Here is a 24,243-nt window from a genome sequence, read left to right as displayed (position 1 = left end):
TTCAGGTTTTGCAATTTCAAGGCTCATGTAATATTATCAAAACATTTGTGTGGATTAATCTCTCCTGTACAGCATGTTTTTTAATGTTTAAACATTGATTTTGTTGAGGTACCAATAAATATAAGCTTCATTGTATCCACAATTTAAATTTTTCCCAGTGCACTGCTTTGCCGAGGGGCCTATAATGCTGTTAAGACAGCCCTGTCAGGCAGGAACAAAAATATCTCAGTATCTGCAGCATTTAATATCCAATCTCTGCACATACTGAAGTGGCCATGGTGTTTGGAGAAACGTTTTAAAACTGTGTAGGCAACAGGTCCATTTAATGTGATTGGATAATCAAAGTATTTCAGACAGCTATAAATCTGTGGTGTCCAGGGCTACGTTGTCATAAGCCTTGTTGATCCTATCAGTAAGAGCGAGCGCCAAAGGTTCCTTCCCATTTAGCGTGTCATTTGAGACCTCAGGTGCAATGGCTGCTTCCTGGCTTTCCTGAGAAGTACAAGAAATGTGGGGGGGGGGGGGGGGGGGGGGAATCAGAACAACAAGTAAGGCATGAATCTAAAGTGAAAAAAAAAATCAGTAACGTCACAGCGATCTTAACATTATAGAAAAACAAAGAAAGGGAAGAACAATTTTTTGGCTCACTAACTGGAGACCGGGCAAAGCGTATTCTGAGTCATGTACCAGCTGTGATAATGCAGAAATAAAAAATAAACCAATAAACCAAAGTAGTACATAAAGGCAGGTGCCATGTTAAGGTGACCATACGTATGCTTATGCAGTCACTCAGCTACTCTTGATTGTACTACATGATGTGCCCGTTATTTCAATAGTATATCATGTTACAGAATAGGTATGGTGCAATGAATAGTGCATAACACATTAGCAGAAGTTGTACTGAGTGGAGGCTGCTATTATTTTAGTTCTAAATCTAAATCAATGGCAGTCAATGTCATAGTTACTGCCCAGGAGTGTCTAATCTAAAGAAGCATCAGGGCACTGAGCTCCTTCCCTTAATGCTTACACCAGTGGTCCCCAATCCCGTGAACCGTCCAGGTTTTGTCAGTATCTCTATTTGAATAAAAAAGGGAAATACATAAATCTTGGCCTGTTGGTGGCCCATGAGGACTGGGTTGGGGACCACTGACTTACACTACCCTAGCACACTATCTAAAAGTAGGTCTAACCCTACAAGTAATTCTATTTTTAGCACCAACCCTAACACTAATCCTAGTCTAAAAATATAATGTAAAGATACAGGATTATTCACTGAAGTCAGAATGTCCCCGAACTGAATGGGGCAAAATCATTTGCTGCTGTACGGGGCCATTTGGACTGCAAAATATGCACATTGATGATGGAATTCATCATAATTAGATTTTGTACGTCAGGCCTCTAATGGGCCTGAATTTGTTCAAGATTTCAGCCAAAACTAATGCAGCCTGACAGCTAAAATCTCACTTCTCTTGAGACTTGTGTGTCAGAGTACTCTGACTGGTTGGTTTAATGGCCAACCAATTAGAGAGATGCTTTGTGAGAGCTGTCATAGGGTGAGAAAGCCTATAAAAGAGCATTTCCTGCCATGAGCGCTCATACTGCAGGGTTTTTTATATTTTCCAGTGGTTTTTTTTTGCAATCAGGCCTTTTTTTATTTTAATTTATGACATTGGGCTAAAGAAGACTTATAATTTTTTTTTACAGGTTTTAGATTTTTTGGGTCCCCTCCTAACTATTATAGGAGTGAGGGTGGTAGGTAGAAACTTTATTTTAAGGGTGGCTAAGTTGGCTAGGAACACCTAGCCAACCGGGGTGGGTGACTTTTGTTTCGGGTGATTGACAGTGACATGTCTACCCCTCTTATTTTATAATTAATTAGGGCCTCCACCCATGTGTGGGGACCTGGGACATGGACAATTGGTTCCCTCCTTTATTACAAATAATTACTCATCTCGCAAAGGTGTGGGAAATTGCAAGGAACAATAGACAGCATGGTTGGTGACTAGGGGAGGGGACACAAGTTTCCCCCTTAAAATTGAAAGTTTATGTCCCCCCCCCCCCCCATTTCCTCACAGGATGCTGCCCAGTGGCTAGTTTTTAATGTTCAGAAGGGGCAAATTGAGGCTTACAACCTCCATTATAGCAATATGGGGATCTTATTTAGCCCCATTGTTTATTTTATTTTTTTTGGTTTTTGATGTGGCAACAGGTTAGTAAGCGCTGGCCAGCCACCGTTAATGAATAATAATAACAATAATAATAAAACTATAGAAACTCCTCACCTGGGGCATGGACGAGTCACCTTTATTTTGTATGTGGTGATAAAGAGAATCCACACTGGAAAAGAAAAGCAGTTAAACAGATAGCAGAAGGTAGATTTCACACAAAATATCTTAGGTTTTAAGGAGAAGTATTACTAAAATGTTGACTTATCCCCTGTATTAACAAACCTGTGTTTTCAGGTCTGAAATGTAACTGTTGAAATCCACACTCCTGAATTTAGCTTTATCCTGAAACTAAAAATCTCTGTACTGGCTCCTTCTGAACCGAATGGTAAAGTTTTAATATACATTAAAAATAAAACAGAGCATCACATGAAAAGCATGTGACGGATGATTTCCAATGTTTTATTCATTGTAATATCCAAAGTAGTAACGGTCCCTGTTTTATTTTTTTTTTAAGCTGAAAACCTCACAATGGTAAAAGCAGTCTCATTCACCCAGCTATCTAAATTTTACTGTTACTAAGGTTTACAATTTTGTTGAGCTTTAGTTGAGTGTTGTCCTATAATACAGAAAGGTCTTTGCAAATACACTCATGTTCTACCGAGCTTTGCAGTGCTCACACAACACATTAGGAACCATGCAATATTTTAAGCTCGGCTTTTCTTTTGACTGTACAAGGATTTTGTACATGAATGAATGTGTAAAAAGTTAAATAGTACATTTTAGACTAACCTGATACTGTCACTTATGGAACTGTTCTCGTCAAAGCCAAGATCTATGATGGGGCCCAGATCCACATTCAGTATAGGGTTGGCTCTAAAATAAAATGAGAATAGAAAAACATTTTAGCCATAAGAAAACTTTCATATGAGTATTATTTATGACAATTTTTTTTGAACATAGTTTTAATATTATGTTAAAAAGTTATCATGTATAAATGTCATAAAGACAAATTACCGTGATTGAAGTACATGGTTACACACAACAGGGCAATGAACAAACCGGGTCATCATCTTAAAAAGTCTAATATCAATGCCATTAACTAGTGTCAGAGATGAAATGTGAGTTAGCTGCGTTGCTAGAATGACGCAGGTGCAGGGAGGTATCAGATGCCAAGGAGTGGAGTGGTCCACATTGAAACTGAATCCAGAGTGATGCACAGCTTGAGGTCGTATGCCAAAGTAGCATCCATTTGGTTGCCATCCAATATTCCTGTGGTCCTTTTCTCCTAAAAAGCGTGTGCTTGTTTGTGGAAACCTGCAGTTTTCTACATGTGCTGTTATTATTTGCTTTTAAAACATACAGTTGTTTTTAATATGAATCCATCCAATACATCACTCAGTTGACCCGAATGTGTTGAGTTCATCATACATTAAAAGTTCCATCTCAAATATCAATAGAAAACAAACTATGAATGTAAAATAGAATCCAGCGTGTTACCATTTCATTTTAATCTATCATAGAGCAATTGTGCAGCTTATTATTTTCACAGTGCCCATATTTGCTTACAAGGAACAGTGTGTATTTACTGCTGGGAGCAACACAATAGACTCACCATGGCATTTAGGAATAATTAGACCTTTCAAAAGTCTAAACAAAGCATAAACCTTTACAGCTATAATTTGCATGCACCAGTGGAATGTTCATCATTGGCAAAGTCCGACTCCAACAATTAGAATTTTTTCACAAAAAGTAACATTTGATCACATTTTCCACTGTGGGAAAAATGCAAGATTTCCTTATAAAAACAAATGTGTATCACACAAAGAATTGTATCAGTTATTTGGACATTGAAACACTTCACTATTTTGTTGTGGTACACTAAACACTTCACTATTTTGTTGTGGTATAGGTCAAGTACATGTCAATATTTTGGAGTAGAGGGAGGAGATGCCCATGAACAGGTACAGGAGGGGGGGGAGAGACACGTTGGCCAGGAGGGGAGAAGGTAGAGACACATGGGCAGGTACAGGAGGGAAGAAGGGAGATAAACATGGGCAGATACAGGAGAGGAGAAGGGAGAGACACATGGGCAGGTACAGGAAGGTAGGGGGAGAGACACATGGGCAGATTCAGGAGGGAAGAAGGAAGAGACAGATGGGCAGATACAAGAGGGGAGAAGGAAGAGACACCTGGACAGGTACAGGAGGGGAGAGAGGAGAGACACATGGACAGGTACAGGAGGGGAGAGAGGAGAGACACATGGACAGGTACAGGAGGAGGGGACATTGGGACACATGGATGAGCCTGGGAGGAAGGAATGAGACACATGGATGAGCTGGGAGAGGGGAATGAGACATATGGGGGGGGCTTGGGGATATGAGACACTTGGAGGCGGGGATGAGAAGCATGGTGGGGCTGGGAGGGGGGATGAGACATCTGGAGGGGCTGGGAGGGGGCAATGAGACACTGGGAGGGGCTGGGGGTAATGAGACACATTGAGGGGTCTGGGGGGAAATGAGTCACATGGAGGGGCTGGTGGGGTGAATGAGAGCGAAAGAGTGTCTCAAACGAAGAAGTGCAACATGTCATTGTGGAGGAAGATGACTGATTATGATTTGATGAAGATTTCAATATGGTACATGTTCCTACAACATATGTATTTGTATTTGCTATGCTTTCATCTTGTATTTGTACTTCATAATTTAGGTTTTCAATAGAAAATTATTTTGGTCAGGAACGGAACCCATGTTTATTACATTGTGGTTTATGGGAAATTAGCTCTCACTTTATGAACTAATCTTCGAAACCAATTAGTTTGTAAAGTAGGGAACTACCTGTATCCATTTCCACTCCATGATTTAGGGGGTTAAGGCCTATGCAAAAAATTATTGGAGATAGCGCCTTACCTTGGTATATGCGACACTTTATGTTATTATTATTGTCCTGGAATTGGCTTTTAGAGTTCTTTTCCACTTCCCCATAAAGTTATTGGTTAAGGCTCACCTTGTACAGAGCCAAGCATTTCAGTATATATGTGTGGCATAGGCTTTCTTGTAGTCAATCCAGGCTGTGCACAGATTGGACTGTCTGGTCTTAGAATTCTGTGTGACTGCTTGGTCTACAAGCAGTTGGTGTTTTGATCCTCTGGTGTTTCCAATCCTCTTTTGACTATTGCTCATGTACTGACTCATATGCCCATCAATTGTGGAGGCTATGATGCCTGACAGGACTTTGCATGTTGTGGAGATGCAAGTGATTGGTCGGTAATTAGATGGTGAGGGTCCTTCATGACCAATATTGTTTTGCCTTGAGTTAGCCAGTCAGGGTGGGACCCTGTTGCTAGTAACAGGTTATATTGTGCTGCTAGGCATTGACACAGCATTGTTAGTTTCTTTATCCAGTATGTGTGGATTATGTCAGGTCCTGGGTTGACCAACTCTTCATGTGGGCTCCCTGTTGTTGGTGATGATGACTGGTTCCTGTTCTGGGAACATGCAGTGCTCTGTTTTCAGGTCTAGTAGCCACACATTTTTTATTCTTTTTAGGCATCCCAATGATGTAGGGGGTGGACTGTGTATATAATGTGCGAGTTGTATGTACAGGACCAAATTTCCAGAACTAACATGAAGCCACTTTTAACTAAAGTCTGAATTGTCAAATATTCAGGATGAATTCAAAATGGATGTAAAATTTTAGGCCAAATTAGACATGGTGCCATAATGGGAAAAAAATCAGTGTCAGATATGTTTTCAGGTTGGCTGCTTTGCTTAAAATTTTAATTTAATTCTTATTCCTAATGAGTTACCATAATATAGAGCTCCGTTTTTGAAGTGCTCTCAGAAACGTGCTTGGTGTGCCTTATAAGACAATTAGCTGAAGGCAAGCATTATAATAGAGTTGCTCTACACAAATCCCTCTTTGAAAGTTACCTGTGATATTAATGCCAAATCAAGGCATGCTGCCAAAGAAAATAAATTAGAGGAATCTGGAAATAGTTTTTCCATTCCTGGCACCATGAAAATAACTCTTAGAAAAATGATGAGAATATTGGTAGGATATTATTGATATATAAACATCGCAATGGCCTGAAGCCACACCCTCACACATTGTAAAGTCTCACCTTTCAGAATTAAACATATTGGTTCCAGGTATGACTTCCGCACCTTGCACAACCTCTCCAGGTAATGTCTTTGCGATCTTTGAAGCTTTGATGGCACGTAGCTTTCTGTTATGGCTGTAATAAACAATGTATTAGAGTCCTTTAATTATTTCAGTGACATCTTTAAAGAAGACAGTCAGTGGTAGAATTAATGTAGAGAGAGCCCTGGTGCAAGAAATATTTTGTATTTGTATGTAATGTTTGATTGTGTCTGGTTACAGGGGTGTGTTTGCATGTTGTGTTGATGTTTGATTGCTGGGATGTATGCATATACACACATACACTGCCACATACATACATTTTACACACACATGTATATATATATATATATATATATATATATATATATACATACATACATTCTTACACAGATATATATCTGTACACATTAACACACACAGATACACAAATATAAACACATGGACACATACACACAAATATTCAAATGCACACTGACACATACACACACACTGACACACATAGATACAAACAGTGAAACATACTAACACACTTAGATACACACACCAACATATACACACACCTTGATACAGAGATACACACACTGACATTTGACCCAGACACACAAATACACACACTGTCAGCATCTTTCATAGGGGGGAAGAGCGGGCTTCCTGGTCCGCTTGGGGCAACCCTGAGGCGGGCAGCTGCCAATATTACAGGCGAGCGGAGAGGGAGCGCTGTCCTCTAAGCTCTTACTGCTCAGCTCCGTCGTGCAACCCGCAGTGATGCGGGAGTTGGAATATGACGTTATTCCGGCTTCCGGCATCACTAAGCAGTGCGCGAGGGAGCTGAGCAGGAAGCTCACAGCTCCCTCACCGCCAACATTGACCGGACCCATGCTCGCCCAACCACTTCGGAGCACAGGAGCCTGCACAGCCGGCCATACAGCCCAGCACATTCACTGGATCCCAGGGACATCAGCCCCTCTAGAGCCCCAGGTAAAGAATTCACTCCAGCTCTCCCAAATGTAGGGAGGCTGGGTGGATTTTAATTTAAAAAAATAACGATTTGTGAGTGTGTGAGGCAATGTATGTGAGTGTGTCAGTATCAGGGTGTGTGTCAGTATGTGTCTGTTAGTGAATGTGTGTGTCTCTGTTAGTGAGAGTGTGTGTATGTGTGTAAATGTTTGTCTGTCAGTGTATGTCTGAGTATGTGTAATCAGTGTATGTCTGTGAGCATATGTGTCTGTCAGTGAGTGCGCGTGTCTGTCAGTGAGTGCCCATGTTTGTCTGTTGAGTGCGTGTGTCTGTCAGTGAGTGCGAGTGTCTGTCTGTGAGTGCGAGTGTCTGTCTGTGAGTGCGAGTGTCTGTCTGTGAGTGCGAGTGTCTGTCTGTGAGTGCGAGTGTCTTTCTGTGAGTATGTGTCTGTCAGTGAATATCTGTGAGTGAATGTGTGTGTGTATATGTGAGTTTGTCTGTTAGTGTATTTGTGTCTAGTGTATGTCTGTGAGTGAGTGTCTATTAGTATGTGCATGTGTCTGTCAGTGAGTGCATGTGTCTGTTAGTTTGTGTCTGAGTGATTGTGTGTTTCAAATCAAACTGATCAAATCAGTGATGATATGGGTGTCAAATCAGTGAGTGTGTATGTATGTATATCTGAAAGGGTGTGCATGTCACTGAGTGGTTGTATCAGTTTGTGTCTGTCAGTCAAAGTGCGTTTTGGTCCTAAACAGGAAGGGGTGGGCAAATTTAGATTAGGGGGGGTGCCTAAGTTTCGACATGCCAAGGGCAGCACGAATCTTAAATACACCGCTGCTTGACATACAGATGCACAAAATGACACATACACACACCTTCTCACACAGAAACATTCACTGACACAGACACACTTTGACACACATATACAGACACACTCAGATACAGACACTGTAACATACACACATTGACACACAGATACACATACACACAGTGACACACAGATAGATAGATGAACACATACATATCATACTGTTTATATTTGAAGCCTCCCTCCTGTTAATGTACATTTTGTGTGCAGGAGGGTGGCTTACTTGGGGCTCTGCAGTAGTTCCGCCCCTGGTGACTGTAAGACACGGACTAAGCACAAGTGCGAGTCTTAAACTGCTGAGCGAGATTTATACTATTGATGGATGAAAGAATGTAGACATTTATTGAACGTAAAACATGTTAAAGCTACAGACTCAAAATCCTGGACCTTCACACATTCACAGCTAGTCTTATTCAGTCACATTGTTTATGAATGCAGGCACTTATACGGTTATGCACTAAAGTCCAAATGACTTGGTACCGAATGGGGCAAAGCCATCTGGCTTCATATTGGGCCATTCTGACTGCAAAATTCTGACATTATCTATGGAATTCAACAATGTCCAGATTGGTAAATCCAGATAGGGGAAATTGTGCCATGCTTTGCAATATCGGTCGTAGCGTGGGGATACCTATATAAGGGATTTTCCACGCTATCAGAGCTAATTTTGCAGCAACCTTTGCATGGCTGAAGATGATTTGTTTTTTTCTAGTTCCCACCCAATGCCCTAGGTGGAGACACAAAGGGTGACTATGCCCCCCCTATTATTTCTCAGGGTGGGGCCTGTGGCAAATGTGCCAATTCCACAAGCTCCTGGAGGAACCTACTAGCTAGCCTCCTGCCCAAGGACTATGGGCCATATACAAAGATCCTGTTCGGGAGTTAAATCTCCCCAGCCACCATTAGCAGCTTTCCCTGGGTGCCCCTGGTTTGACATTTTTCCCTTATTTGAATGGAACCGAACACTAGCTCCCTGGCGGCCATTCGCATGAAGAAATCCACAAATTGTCCTCAGCGGTACTTATCCAAGATCATTATGGAACTAAATTCGGCATGAGAACTATGTGGGTTCCCGGTCACCTCAGCAGGACTTAGCTGCGAATGTTATGGAACTGTTTTTCAACATGAGGTGACCGTGTGGCTTCCGGACAACTTGGTCCGAGGTTTTGAACGACTTTTAGGAGGGAAGGTGCCTGAGACTAAGGGGAACAAACGCTACCCGAGACCCAGGCGGAGCACCCGTATTGCGGCCACAGAAGCTCCCGAACGTTGACCACCAACCGGCCAAAGCACCAAACACCCTGGAACTATTTTGGGCATAAAATCACGTGTGTGTGTGGCTGGTCAGAACTTTAACACGGTGGCGTTTCCCCTACACTGCATGGATTTGAGCACTATTTGGAGATCAGTACTCAGATCAGTGCTAGTTAGGGGTGTATTTTGTGGGTTTATTATATATTTTTATGATCTTTTGGGGTATTTTTATGTTTTATACTGTATTTGCCTCTCTGTTCTTGGGAGATAATTAGCTTACCGATCGTTAACGCAATTATCTCCCTGGCACAGAGATCTTTGGGAGGGGCTTGCATTGTATTGTGTGGAGAACCCCTGCTGGGGGTTGTGTATATAAGCAGGCAATTTGGTAATATTAAACAAGTTCCTTTACACCCTTCACTCGGTCTGGACTAGTGTTTGGGTGGATCAGCTACACTGCTTCATTTGGGACTTGGGAGAATTACAACGGATATACTCAGTCGGAGTATAAGGGATCTGTTACAGGGCCTTTTTTAGCAAACATGCTCACACCTGCTTGATGGCAGGTGGGGGTATATGGAGGTGAAACATCTTCATTATAGTCATTGTTTTAAATTTCGGTTCGGTTCGGTTGCAGATATTACTGATTTTCCAAATGCTTCTGTGCAAATTTTACATTGACATGAGTGACTATAGTGTTCCTTTAGCCACCCCTATGTGAAGAATGAACGGGGTCTCCAAACATGTAACCTGCCTAGGGCACCGTGGGAACTTAATCCTTCTCAACGTATAAAGGGGAATGCGATGCTTTTAGGAACAACTATGTGAACTGCCTCAATTTGAGGAACATTGTGTGCTTAATTAGATATGATGATTTGGCTATATCAAATATTTGTTTTGCATGAGCAACTAGCTCATCCATTTAATGTAGAATATGCAATTCATTCTTTTTAACTCTGTTTGCAAAGAACTGATATCACTGACATATAGCAAATTCAATAGAGAATTACTGACTGTCTTCATATATCTCTATTACCATAGAAATGAGTCTCTTTTGTACATGGCCGCATTGTGAGAATGCATAAAGCAGACAAGCAGTTATTTCTGAGAGATGCGAAACATGCACATCCCACTCAAACCTGAATACATAGGGCCATATTTATAAAGGCAAACAAGGTGCAATTCTGGGGCAGATGCAAAAAACTATTGCCATGGAAACTAACAGAATTTTCTTCACATTTAGCAATTTTATTCTGGACTTGCCCCAGTTTTGCCTCTATGAATGCTGCCTTAATGTAATAGAACACAAGGTTCAAGAAGAAAAACTCAGTTTGTTCAAACAGCTTAAAAGAAACACTTCTTGCTGTTCATATCGGTTCAAATGAATTATGTTCATCTGAATTTCATTTTAAGAACTAAGGTTCATTAATGAAATTCGAGACTTCCAACATTATGAAGCACTTCAATGATGGATGTGTGCACTTCTCTGCAACTTAAAGAGTTAACATGGATGGACACTGCAAATGGCCCTTCTTATTACCTCACCAGTCACTGGCATACTATGGAAAATAGTATTTTTGGACGTTTAAGCCAGTGATTACAATGAGAAACACTCAAATTCCCTGCATGTCCCCTCAGGCTTATTTTGTAAAAGTGACAATTTCAAGGAAAATCTGCACTTTTTTTTTATAAATCCCATAAATGGATATTGGAATAATGAACTATATGCAAGTTTCATTCATGTGCAATTAGTTTTCATGGTTTCTGGTCAAAAGATGATTCCTATATTCATATTTTAAAACAAATAAACCCTTGTTGTAATTCCTTCAGATTCTAATACATTTTTATTATATATGAATGAGACACCAGTGACAGGGAGGTGTGCAAAGCCACGTGTGTTGGCCAAATAAATTCACATATTTAACCAAGAGGGCTGCACTCACGTAAACATGCATATATTATAAGGGTGTGTCTCACACTCCAGCCCCTCCATGTGTTTCATTCCCTGCCCCTCAGCCTCTTCATGTGTCTCATCCACTCAGCCCCTCCATGTGTCTTATTCCAAACCAACCCCTCCATGTGTCTCATTTCCCTCACAGCCCCTCAATGTGTCCCATTCCCTCCCTCCCTCCATCCCCTCTAGCCCCTTCATGTGTCTCATTCCCCCAGCCCCTCCATGTGTCTCAGTCTCTCCTGCCAGCCCCATCCATGTGTCCCATTCCCCTCCCTCTGCCCTACTATGTGTCTTCCCCCTCCCCTTCTGCACCTGCTCACTGTGGTACCAGGTCTGATCTGACAGGAAGCGCTCTCTCAGTGAGCACTTCCTCCTAGGCCGTGGTCCACTGAGCCACACTACACGCAGAGGCAGAAGGGGAGCATCACAGCACAATGCTCCCCTCGTGACGATCCCCCAGCAACTGGGGGCCCCTGGCCAGTGCAGCAGCACACCGGCCTTGAAGGTATGCCGGAAGCCCAGTGACAGCTGGGCTCTCTGGAGTGACGGGCCCAATCACTGCTGCAATTCCTGTGACAGTGGTAGTTATGCCACTGGTTTAATATATAAATATATTTAGGAGTCCTGGCTAACTCCATGTCACAGCTGTCTCATTACAGTGCCCTATTTAACCTTGCATAGCAAAGAGCCCCAAGAGCAAAGATTTCCAAAGTAAGTGAGTTCATCACATAAGAGAAGGCATTAGGTGGCTAGAGTAGGACCTGCCAAAAATGGGGTGAATTGTCATTGTGGTATGTTTATGCAATGTATACTCATATACTGTAACTAAACCCCCACCCAAAGGGAGCAGACTTGATCAGGGAAGGGGGTGGGTCAGTTTATTTCTGTAGCTGAGTTTTCCCAAGAATGGTAATGTAAGAGATAAGTGGGTGTATAATAAACATATGAAAACAAATGTACCTCTTTCTCATGCAGCATAAAGCTGTAATAAATATCACTACTATGAGGAGAATGGCGCCAGCCAAACCAGCGATTACACCGTAAAAGATTTCATCCTTTTTGTCAGCATTGGTTACTCCAGATCCACCCTGTAAATAAAAAGGTTACATTTAAGTATGCAAAACAGCAATATAAATAACCAGAAATATTCAATATATTGATCTGGCCGCAATTGCACAAGGGTCATGACTCATGTATATATTACTTAATGAGTTGCTGTCTCGAACCACATCTCTCTGTAACTTTTTTTTAACAATTTCAACATTATTCGTGTTATTCTGCTCAGACTGAAATGTTCCTAAAGTGGAATTATCACTTCTCTGAAAATAATTACACGATAGAATTAAACACTGAAATTAAACACTGAGAATCACATATAATTTGTGCTAACCTTTTTTCCTTAGATGCTGCATATTCTTTTAAAAAGATTTAGGAAGACATCACAATTCAGTTCAGTCCAGGCACAGGCAAGGCACACAATGTAAATTAAGAGAAGAACGTGTAAAAACAAAATGTATGTTTCTCTCCTTCTAGTTACTATGTTCAGTGGCAGAAAAGGGCAACATTAATAACAAGATGGAGTTGTTTACATTGCAGCACTAAGTCTGCCTCCAGGGTCTGTCTATCAGAGAGCCACTAGAGGGCTTCCTGAAAGCTACAGGACTTTTGGTCCGGTAACTGACACTGGACGTCCTCATTCTCTGCATGAGGACATCCAGCGTCAGCTATTTCCCCATAGGAAAGCATTAATTCAATGCATTAGCGCACCCTCGCGGAGTGACATCGGAGGAGGTGGAGCCACATTCCAGCTCCGAGTGACATCGGCACTGGAATCAGGTAAGTAAATAAATTGTTTTTTAACACTTTATTCACTGTGCAAGGGGTGCGAGGAAGGGAGGAGGCAAAGGAAGCTATAGTGCAAGGAACACAGCTTGTATTCCTGTCACTATAGTATCCCTTTAAGGTAAAAGTAGCTGAAATGGAAAAACTCTCTAAGTCAGCTATGATTTCAGTTCAGCTACTCTAGCCTTAAACTTGAAATTCACTATAGAATCACTTGAAATTCTCACTTTAGTGAATAGTCCTATATATCTGGTAAAAGCATGCACCCCTAGGGCGTTGATACTGAAACTGGCACCCCAGAAATGTCTTAAAGGAGCACTATAGGGTCAAGAACACAAATATGTGTTTCTAACCATAAATAGTTAAAACCACCATCTAGCCCCCCCCTCAACATCCTCCGACCCACTCTTGCCACTCTAAATATAGTACAATCTTACTTGTATTTAAGTCTGAAGCTCCAGACTCTGCCCCTGTCTGCATGTGAACTGCCTGCTGACGTCATGAGAAGTGGTGGTCTGAGCCAATCACAATGCTTCCCCATAGGATTGGCTGAGACTGTCAAAGAGGCAGATCAGGAGCAGAGCCAGCAGAAGTCAAACAGCCTTGGCCAATCAGCATCTCCTCATAGAGATGAATTGAATCAATGTATATCCTATGAGGAACGTTCAGTGTCTGCATGCAGAGGGTGGAGACACTGAATGGCAGTGCTGCATACACTGCAGCACTGCCCCAGGAAGCACCTCTAGAAGCCATCTGAGGAATGGCCCGTGGAGGTATTCCTAGGCTGTAATGTAAACACTGCATTTTCTCTGAAAAGACAGTGTTTACTGCAAAAAGCCTGAAGGAAATGATTCTACTCACCAGAACAAATGCAATAAGCTGTAGTTGTTCCGGTGACTATAGTGTCCTTTAACTACACTTACCATGATGCTCAGTAAGCAGTGAGATTAATCATCCTTACCTAGAGTATTGTTTACTAAACTCTACATTTGTAGTTGAACTGCAAAATTTGTGTAAAATATATGGACTAACTTTCATATTTGGCTGTTGTCCCAGAATTTGTGCATGTAACTAGAATACATTCTGGTCACAGAAAACTAAGCCAAATGCTGAAAAACAATCATAACGATTTGTCTAATTTTTAACAGCTTGAAAATTAATTACAAACAAAATCTTCAAGCAAAAGAAATGCAGAGTAATTTATGGAATATCTCATGAGGGTTCCCCTGATCTATCATTTTAGCGTGATGCTCTTGGTCTGTAAGGATGCAAAGTTCAGTTTTCTATCATTTGTAAACTTCACATTTTCTGGGGATTTTGCAAGCATAGAGTACAGATTGTATATCAAAAGTGTTCTCAAGCAGACAATATCATCCACATCTTTTGGAAACTATTTTTAACAAATTTATTGATGGGGGGGGGGGAGAGTGGGGGGCATGCCGCCATTGGTCCTGCCTCTGTCATGCTATGCGCGGTAATGACCGACGCCATATATTTACAAAACTTTTGTTCCGTGTTAGCTAATTATAAAGTTACACCTCCGGCAGCGGATTTCATTGATTTCATTTTCTATGTGCTGTGTTTCAAATTGAGCACCATAACCACTTCAAATCACTCTTTAAACTTGTTAGTCCATGTAAAATTTTTGATTCTTTTAAGAAAAATCTGAATTATATAACTTAACATCCTTGAAAAAAAAAACGAATGGCTTTCTGATCAGAGTAGCTGACATGTAATCCCCATTACGTTTCCTGCGGCAAAGTATTACCCTCGTTAACATGGCAAGTTCAAGGCCTGTGCATAGCATACATTTAATGACATTGCATTGTCTTGTAACATTGATACTGCATATGTGAAAATGCTACAGAACAAAAATCATTAGTAGATTTCATCATACTATATTCTGGTTTAATGTCAGGGATAAGAATTGTTGCAGAGAAACAGACAATAACATGATACAATACAGACTATGAATATTGGTTTCAAAGTCTGCATTGCATAATACTACTGCTGGCTCATGTGTACACAGGATTAGTGAGAACAGCAGAGAAAAGATGACATTTTATTAACGATAATGATGGCAGCTTTTTTTTTGACAGTGGCTCAAATGTTCAACTTTTAGTTACAGGGACACATTTAATACCACAACCACTACAATGTATTGAAGTGGTTATGGTGCAATCAGATATGGGCTTTTAAACCAGGGTTCTTCCCAATGCTCAAACACCGCCACCTAGTGCAGAAGATTCATTTTTCCCATTATCTGTCAGAGAACAAAAATTCTCTCTTTTATTGAGGCAAGATTTCGGCAATACAGAATTAAAAAGTTGAGGTTAGTACACAGGAAAAGTTAACAATAAGATATACAAGTGCTTTGCATGTAGCACCAATGCCCCAGATGTTCTGCCCCTTTTTATATTTTGTAAAAGTAAGGTAGCAAAGAAGAACACAATAATATAGGTAAAGTCCACAGTTAAACAAACTGTAGTAGTGTCAGTATGGAAGCCCTCTCCTTAGCCGTGTTTCGGTGTGTAGATAAGTAGGTAGTGACATAAGAGATGGGAAAGGAGGGGAGGGAGGAGGTATAGTGGTAAATCAGCTTTACGGTAGGTACAAAGCAATGGTCTGGCGAAGTGAGAGGCCCAGCCGGGCCTAACCCCTATGTGTGCATAATGGTGTCAGAAGCGTTATAGAAGTGAAGGATCCTTATCTGTCTATCGCATAAGGTGTTGAGAACATGGTAGTGTTTAAATAAATAAAAACTGCTGTCAGCTGTGTGAGAGTGAAAACATAAACGTAATAAGGTAAACTAAGAAATCAAAAGAACTGGTGGTAAAAGAGAGTAAGTCTCTGTGGTGTTGGTGACCTAACTTTCCGAGTCCTTTTCAGGTATTCAGGTCACTGCTCTGGAAGACTGTGTGGATCGAGGGGTAAAAATGTTTTATCGTCGCTGGATCTAGGCGAGACAGGGCCGCTGTAGCTGATGCGGTCTGGGTGACCACCTCCACCCATCTTGCAGAGGTGGTCTTCCAGATGCTGCAATGTGCTCACACAGTGAGTTTCTCCTTGGGCAGTAACTATCAGGGCTCTTGGTAGGCCCCAGCGATAGGGAATGTCCTTGGCTCGCATGAGCTGGAGGAGATGGTGCAAAGATCGACGCCAGGCCAGGGTATTCCTGATTAAGTCTGGGAACAATTGTAGAGTAGCTCCCTCACACTGCAGTGAGTTCTTCTCCTTGACGGCTGACAGAAGGAGGCCTGGTCTTGTAGAGACTGAAATCGGATTATGATATCCGGTGGAGTCGTCGGTGGCGCAGTCGCCGCTTAGGAATGCGGAAAACACCATCTAGTTTTACAGCCCTGGCCTGTTTAGGTGGCAGTTTAGCAGCCAGAAATCTTCTAATGAAGTCTATGGGGCTCAGGCACTCCTCCAGGGATGTATCTATCACGAGGCAAACAAGGCATTTGCCTTGGGCGGCTCTTTGCAGAGGGCAGCAAAAAAAGCTGCCCCCAAACGCCCAGGCAGATCCCTTGTTTGCCTTGTGTCCTGGGGGACTCAAGCCCGGGACACAAGGCTGCCCGCGCAGCAGCCCCACTGGAACGCAGGTAAGTAATCCACTCCAGCTTTCCCAGGAAGGCTGAGTGGGTTTAAATTAAAATTTTAAAAAATAATAATAATTTGTGAGTGTTGGGGGAAATGTGTGTGTGTTTGTCTGTGAGTGAATGTGTGTGTTTTTAAGTGTGTATGTGTGTGTGTGTCTGTAAGTGTGTGTGTATAAGTGAATGTGTGTGTGTGTATGTGTCTGTAAGTGTGTGTGTCTGTAAGTGTGTGTCTAAGTGAATGTGTGTGTGTATCTGTAAGTGTGGGTGTGTGTGTCTAAGTATGTGTGTCTGTGAGTGAAAGTGTGTATGTGTCGGTCAGTGAGTGCGTGCATCTGTCAGTGTGTGCGTCTGTCAGTGAGTCTGTCAGTGAGTGTAAGTCTGTCGGTGTGTGTCTGAGTAGTAGTGTGTGTTTGTCTATCAGTGTGTCAAATCAGTGAGTGTGTGTGTATGTCATTGTTTGTCAGTGTATATGAGAGTGTGTCTGTCAATGAGTGTATGCATCTATCAGTAAGTGTGTGCGTCTGTCAGTGAGTGTGCATCTGTCAGTCAAAGTGCAGCCTTGACAGGAAGGGTTGGGAAAAATTTAAATTGGGGGGGTGCCCGGGCATCGTCCTGCCTAGGGCAGCACAAATCCTAAATACACCACTGGTTATATCTCCTCCGCTGGTCTTCCAAGGCATCCACCCTGTCCACAGTTGCTTTCTGCTGCCGGTGGAGCTCCTCCAGTTGCTTCTCCATTGGAAAGCCTGGTGTCCTATTTGCCGTGGGAGGCCTCCAGGTCGTCAATCTTTGCCTCCAGGTCGTCAACCGCTTTCTAGAATTGGGCCATATCACCGGCTATGTTAGCTTGGAGCTCCGCCAGCATCTTCTTTAGTAGGGATGCAGTAACAGGGTCTCTATCCTCCGTCAGAGGCAGCCAGGATCCCGTCTGCATGCTGTGGGTGTTACCCTGTCCCAAGTCCAGAAGATTTTCAGATGAGCACGAGGAACCCCCATCGAGGTGCGCCATGTTGTCCCATGTGGCCCTCTGGCAGTTGCAGAACAATTTGCTGACATCCCGGGCTGGCAGGCCCTTGTCCGATCTGGGTTTCTTATTTATCCTACCCATGTCGGTTTTCCCAAGTGGGTGAGTACTCTTTTTCTTCTGTTTTGCGGGTTTTTCAATGATTAACAGCTTTGTTAGGGTATCCTTCACAGAGCTCAGGGAAAACTCGGCCATTCAGGTCGACAGCTAGGCTCCGCCCCTTGTGTGCACTTTTATTTAATAAGTTCTAAAAAATTCTACTGTAGTTGGATGTGCCTGCTTATAGCAGATATCAGTAGAAGTGTGCAACTGAAAGATGAACAGTCCCTTAATAGATAAATAGAAAAGTTCCTAATAGCTAACTAAACATTAACTATTGTTTGTGCTATTTTAAAAAAATATATATTTAATTTTTTTATATTTTATTTTAATTTAAGTTACATGTTTGCTTGGCAAATTAGTGCACTCTTGCAGTGCCGTATGTATAGCGCAAGCATGTAAAAACCACCAATCACGTTTTATTGTTAGAGTTTTGAATTGTAGTAATGATACTCACAATAACTTTCAGTCCCAGCTGTAAAAGCTGATTTAGCGATGATGTATCACTCCGGATAATTCTACAACAACAAACAGTTAATAGTTATAACTTGTTATTAATCGCACACACACAATACAACTTTAATTCTCAGGTGGCACATGAGCCTCAGCAACATTACACATCATAGATATAACACAGGAAAATGGCAAATTTTCTAAAAGTACTAATTTATTGGTAAAAAAAAAAAAGTGCTCTCACACTCTTATAAGCACTTATACAATAAAAAGCAAAATCTGCATTAAAACTATTACCAATATATACAGAGTAAATGATGAGGGGCAAAGCTGGCACTGAAGCTTGCAAGACGCATGTCGGGTGAGCCGTCCTCATACGGCACATCTCAATGATCTTTTTCTCATTTCATTCTCTCTGTTTATACAGTTTTGACTCTGAGATTACAGGGAGATGAAGTTGCAGTCTTCCATGCCTACAGGGTTCCTAGATATTGGGGATCTTGTGGCCATCTTGCCAAGAAGGCCTGCGTCTAAGATTGTGGCAGCATTCCCTGCGGAATTCTCTTTATCAGAGGAGCTTATGCTATATACATTGGATGAATATCCACTCTATGGATTCTCTAATCTTACTTAAGATGAGGAAAATTCAATCCCTTCAACGAAGGGTGGTATAATTGAACTGAATAAAATCAGTAGAATTAAGTAAATTGAGTGCTCATTGAAGATACCCCTTAGCATCTAGCTAAAACTATATGCACCCGGCTGGTTAAATACTTTGATAAGCACTAAAGTACTTTTACTCCCCAAATATCCTTACTCTGTGCACCAAGTGTCAATATCTCCATATTCATCCCCTGAGGAAGTTCCTATTGGAACGAAATGCATAGGACCGGAGACTATTTATTTATTTTAACTTTAGACATTAATTTATGTCTGTTAAAACTATTTTATATAAATCTATTTACACCTACCCACCTGGATCCTGATTCCTATCTGGAAAACAGAGGACGTAAAGGGGCCCTGGCTTCCCATCTAAGGGAAAGATTTCTTAAGGCACTTGAAATTCTTGGAGACAATGAGTGCAATTTTTGCAGGGGCACGTTGATATAGAAATATACAGTGTGTTACTATGTTTTGTTTATGTCTTAGGTGTTCAGCTGGATCCCATATATTCTGTATTCTATTTTGTGCAATATTTACGCCTGTTCCCAGCACAGACAGCTAATGGTGACAGATTTAAGAAGATTCTGCCTTACAGGCGGCGCATCTGCAAGATGAAACCTGCTTTCCCTCCCTCTTGTTCCATCTGCCTCCCTCCCGTCTCTTTTCTCTTTCCAGTTACTTTTTCATTAAAAAATAAATCCCCTCCTCTACCTCCCTTCACACTCCCTCGCTCCCCTTGCCAGCTCAGAGCACATGCATGCATGTGCATGTGCTCTGAGCTGGTGAAACAGTCCAATCAAAGGCTTCACTATGAGAAGTCTTTGATTGGCATGGAGAGGAGCACAGGAAGTTTCACCCAGCACTGGATTAGAGGTAAGTTTTCAAGTCTTTTTGCAGGTATGATAGGTAATGGGAGAAAAATGCTAATCATCTAAAACTTGGGCTGTCAACCCCTCAAGTACACACTACCAGTCTAGGATTTAGGGATTACCTTGTTGTGTCTAAAGTGTTTTTTTTTTTTCTTCTAAAAACACCTTAGACAAAACTGGGTAATCTCTACATCCTGGACTGGTAGGTGGTACTTAAAGACTGAGTTGGGAACCACTGATCTAAAACAATCGAATATTGATCTATAGCCTATTTATAAATATGCACAACACTGATATGTGTTTAAACTCACGTACTCACTTTTTTTTCTCATGTTTGTTTATAATAAAAGTTAAACTTTTTTTAAAAAATATTTTCATATTATCATCCTTATTACTATATTGCGCTAAAACGCTAATGTACAACTACAAACTAACCATGCTATCTGAAAAACCACAGGCAAACACAAACACAGACTATCTCTCCATCTTTTTCTCTCTCACTGTCTTTGACACATCCCTGTAACTCCCAAATCCCTTCACAACATGAATACATCAGTGTACACTTACGCGTCTAGCTCTTGAGGTGTTATAGCTGTGCCGTTACTGTACACGAAGTACAGATACATAATGGTATCAGTAGAAGCTCTAAGAAAGAAAAATATTTGTAACATGCAGGATATTTATTGCTAAATATCAAAATGAATACATTCAAGCTGCCCCTTCTACATTCTCTGCATGTCGAGACATGTTTTTGCCATAAAATGTTCTGTTACATTAGTAAATAAAGCTGAAAGACACAGTGATAGATTATTGAGTGAATCTGGTCTTATCTCCTCTACCAAAAGATTAAATAGAAAAATGACACTATTTCTCTTACTCGTCATACTTCTTTTTCTTTGCCTATTCCTGACTAGAAATTAAGCGAATTCCTTTATATTTTGATAGTCCTACAAAATTATACGTCAGAAATTGTTTAAATGACTCACCGAGAACTGATTTTTGTTGAAGAAGCCTCTTTGATATCAGACATGTACACAGTTGCTTTTGTTGCCACAGTTAACACGCTTTCATAAAATAAAATAAAATAATAATAATAAAAAATAAAATAAATAATTCAGACAGAGCTTCATATTAGAAATAAGATTTGCAACCTAGAACTTTTTTTGCTCAGGACACACATTGAGACAACATTTTCCAAGATACATTTACTTGTTTTTATATTTAGGCGCAGCTTATAAATGTAAAACTTTGCTGCAATTTCTAGCCAAATTGATTACTAGTTTTTATTGATTGCCACATGGGCAGGGCCGGATTAAGAGCCCAGTGGGCCTGGTGCTGATAATTATGATGGGCCTAATTACAAAATCTTATTGACCAAAAACACTAAAACAGTCCTACCTCCTAAACGTCATGTATCTGATGGAGATGATGCAGTAGGGAAACTCATAGGATGCAACTATGAGAAAACACATACCCTTTGCTAATCTCATGCTTTAATCTTTCAAGTAAACCCATACCCCCTAACAGCAGTGTCCAGTAAAGCAGGAAGTCTATGGATGCGGTAAAAGGGTGGGCTACTGACACAAATCCCATAACCAGAACGGCCGAAAGGGCGAACATACACAAAAAGGGGGAATGTCTGTGTCCCTATGTCTCCCAGTCCCTTAGTGTTTGTGTCCTCATGTCTCCCAGGGTCCCCATGTCACTAGGGGACATTGAGAGACATTGGGACACTGGGAGACATGGGGACACAGATACTAGGGAACACTGGGAGACCTGGGAAATCTGAGACTCTTGGGGACACTGGGTGACAGACACGAGGGGACACGGGGAGAAATGGGGCACTGAGATACTGTGATATATAGGGGACACTGGAGACTTGATAAAAACCTGGGTACAGGTCAAAATGTTGCGGTGTCCAATAAACCTGGTTAAAGCTATCACAGTGAGTGCCTGAGATTTTTTTCTTTAATACTAGGGGACACTGAGACACTATGGGCACAGAGACACTATGGGCACTGAGAGACATGGGGCACTGAGACACTGATACATAGGGGACACTGATACATAGGGGACATTGGAGACTTGATAAAGACCTGGGTACAGGTCGAAACGTTGCGGTGTCCAATAAACCTGCCTAAATCTATCACAGTGAGTGCCTGAGATTTTTTCTTTTATACTAGTGGACACTGAGACACTAGGAGACATGGGGACACAGAGACATTGGGAGACTAGGGGACTTTGGGAGTCTAGGGAACACTGAGATACTAGGGACACTGGCTGGGAGACATGGGGACACTGCCATGTCTCCTATGTCTCAAAGTCGCCCAGTGTCCCCATGTCTCCCTGTGTCTCCATGCCTCTCAGTGTCCCCATGTTGCCCAGTGTCCCCTAGTGTTTGTAACCTCATGTCTATAGTGTCCATTAGAGTCTGTGTCCTCATGTCTCCCAGTGTCCTGATGTCACTAGGACACTAGGGGACACTTAGAGACATGGGGACACTGAGACACTAGGGACAGTGGCTGGGAGACATGGGGACACAGACTAGGGGCCACTGGGAGACATGGGGCCACTGTGTCCCTAGTGTCTCAGGGTCATGGGTGTTCGAATGTGGGGGTAAAGAGGGGTACTTGCCCTCCCTCCCCCCCCAGATTTTTCAGCTTGTGCTGCTATTTTTCGTTTTAGTGTGAGAATACAGTGCAATACCAGCGCTGGCCAGTAGGTGGCGCTGTGAATGGAGAAAGGCAGGAAGCTACAGCTTATCCCTGCCTCTCTCTCATGACTGAAACCGCAGAGGAGCAGCACAGAGGCAGCCTACAGAGCAGGTAAGTGAGGGATGGGGGGTGGGGGAGACCGCATAGAGGAAGGTAAAGTAGAAGGAGCAGAAAGGTTCTGCAAGGGGCAGGAGGGGTCAGCAAGGAATGGAAAGGGGCAGCAAGAAGCAGGAAAGGGTCGAAAGGTTTTCAAGGAGCAGGAGGGTAAAGTAGAAGGAGCAGCAAGGAGCAGGAGGGGTCAGCAAGGAGCAGGAGGGGTCAGCAAGGAGTAGAAAGGGTCTGCAAGAGACAGGAGGGGTCAGCAAGGAATAGGAAGGGGCAGCAGGAAGGGGTAGGGACGGTCTGCAAGGAGTAGGAAGGGTCTGCAAGGAGCAAGAGGGGTCAGCAAGGAGTAGGAAGAGGCAGCAAGGAGCAGGAAGGGTCTGCAAGGAGCAAGAGGGGTCAGCAAGGAGTAGGAAGAGGCAGCAAGGAGTAGGAAGAGGCAGCAAGGAGCAGGAAGAGGCAGCAAGGAGCAGGAAGGGGCAGCAAGGAGCAGGAAGGGGCAGCAAGGAGCAGGAAGGGGCATCAAGGAGTAGGAAGGGGCAGCAAGGAGTAGGAAGGGACAGCAAGGAGTATGAAGAGGGAGCAGAAAGGGTCTGCAAGGAGCAGGAAGGGTCTGCAAGGAGTAGGAAGGGGAAGCATGGAGTAGGAAGAGGCAGCAAGGAGCAGGAGGGGTCAGCAAGGAGTAGAAAGGGTCTGCAAGGAGCAGGAAGGGTCTGCAAGGAGTAGGAAGGGGCAGCATGGAGTAGGAAGAGGCAGCAAGGAGCAGGAGGGGTCAGCAAGGAGTAGAAAGGGTCTGCAAGGGGCAGGATGGGTCAGCAAGGAGTAGTAAGGGTCTGCTAGGAGTAGGAAGGGGCAGCAAGGAGAAAGAAGGGGTAGCAAGGAGAAAGAAGGGGCAGAAAGGATTAGGAAGGGTCTGCAAAAAGCAGGAAGGGTCTGCAAGGAGCAGGAAGGGTCTGCAAGGAGCAGGAAGGGGCAGGAAGAATCAGAAGGAACAGAAAGGATCAGCAAGGGGCTGCAAGAAGCTGGAAGGGGCAGAAAGAAGCAGGAAGGGCAGTAAGAAGCAGGAAGAGTCTGCAAGAAGCAGGAAGGGCCATCAAGGAGCAGGAAGAGCCATCAAGGAGCAGAAAGGGATCAGAAAGAGAAAGGAGCAGAAGGGCACAAAATAAGCAGAAAGTAGCAGAAAGGTAAAGGAGCAGAAGGAGCCTCAGAAGACAAAGAAGACTGTGTCAAATGAAGGAGAAGAAAATGAGATTGGAGCACTTCATTCTGGACACCACATCATAAGGCGTTGGTATCTGGGCCTGGCAGGGAAACTTTGGACCTTCTCATGTCCCCAGGTAAAAACAAACAATATCAGTGTTAATGTGTTCACTTTTATTTACTGAGTGTCAGGAAACACAGAGGGCCGCTGGGTAGGGGTGCCGCTGATTGGCTAGATAGGTCTGCTAGCACTCTAAGCCAATCAGTAGCTCCCCATTCATAAAAACGTAAAACATTTTTATGAATCGGGAACTAGCGATTGGCTTAGAGTGTC

The 24,243-nt window shown here is 42.5% G+C and overlaps 1 protein-coding gene across 1 annotated transcript in view; it reads right to left on the bottom strand.

The window, feature by feature from the left end:
* Positions 1–269: 269 nt before the first annotated feature.
* CDHR2 (cadherin related family member 2) overlaps positions 270–24,243 on the bottom strand; it is a 173,225-nt gene continuing 149,251 nt past the window's right edge. The window contains exons 25-32 of the mRNA XM_063447280.1: positions 20,880–20,957; positions 20,461–20,538; positions 18,366–18,426; positions 12,302–12,429; positions 6,289–6,402; positions 2,958–3,041; positions 2,283–2,337; positions 270–492 (exon numbers count right to left, since the gene is read on the bottom strand). Coding sequence (XP_063303350.1) covers positions 358–492; positions 2,283–2,337; positions 2,958–3,041; positions 6,289–6,402; positions 12,302–12,429; positions 18,366–18,426; positions 20,461–20,538; positions 20,880–20,957 — 733 coding nt within the window. The 3' untranslated portion in view covers positions 270–357. The remainder of the gene's footprint in view (positions 493–2,282; positions 2,338–2,957; positions 3,042–6,288; positions 6,403–12,301; positions 12,430–18,365; positions 18,427–20,460; positions 20,539–20,879; positions 20,958–24,243) is intronic.

The sequence above is a fragment of the Pelobates fuscus genome, chromosome 3 (genome assembly GCF_036172605.1).
Source record: "Pelobates fuscus isolate aPelFus1 chromosome 3, aPelFus1.pri, whole genome shotgun sequence".
Classification (NCBI taxonomy): domain Eukaryota; kingdom Metazoa; phylum Chordata; class Amphibia; order Anura; family Pelobatidae; genus Pelobates; species Pelobates fuscus.
This window is presented reverse-complemented; position numbering and strand designations above follow the sequence as displayed.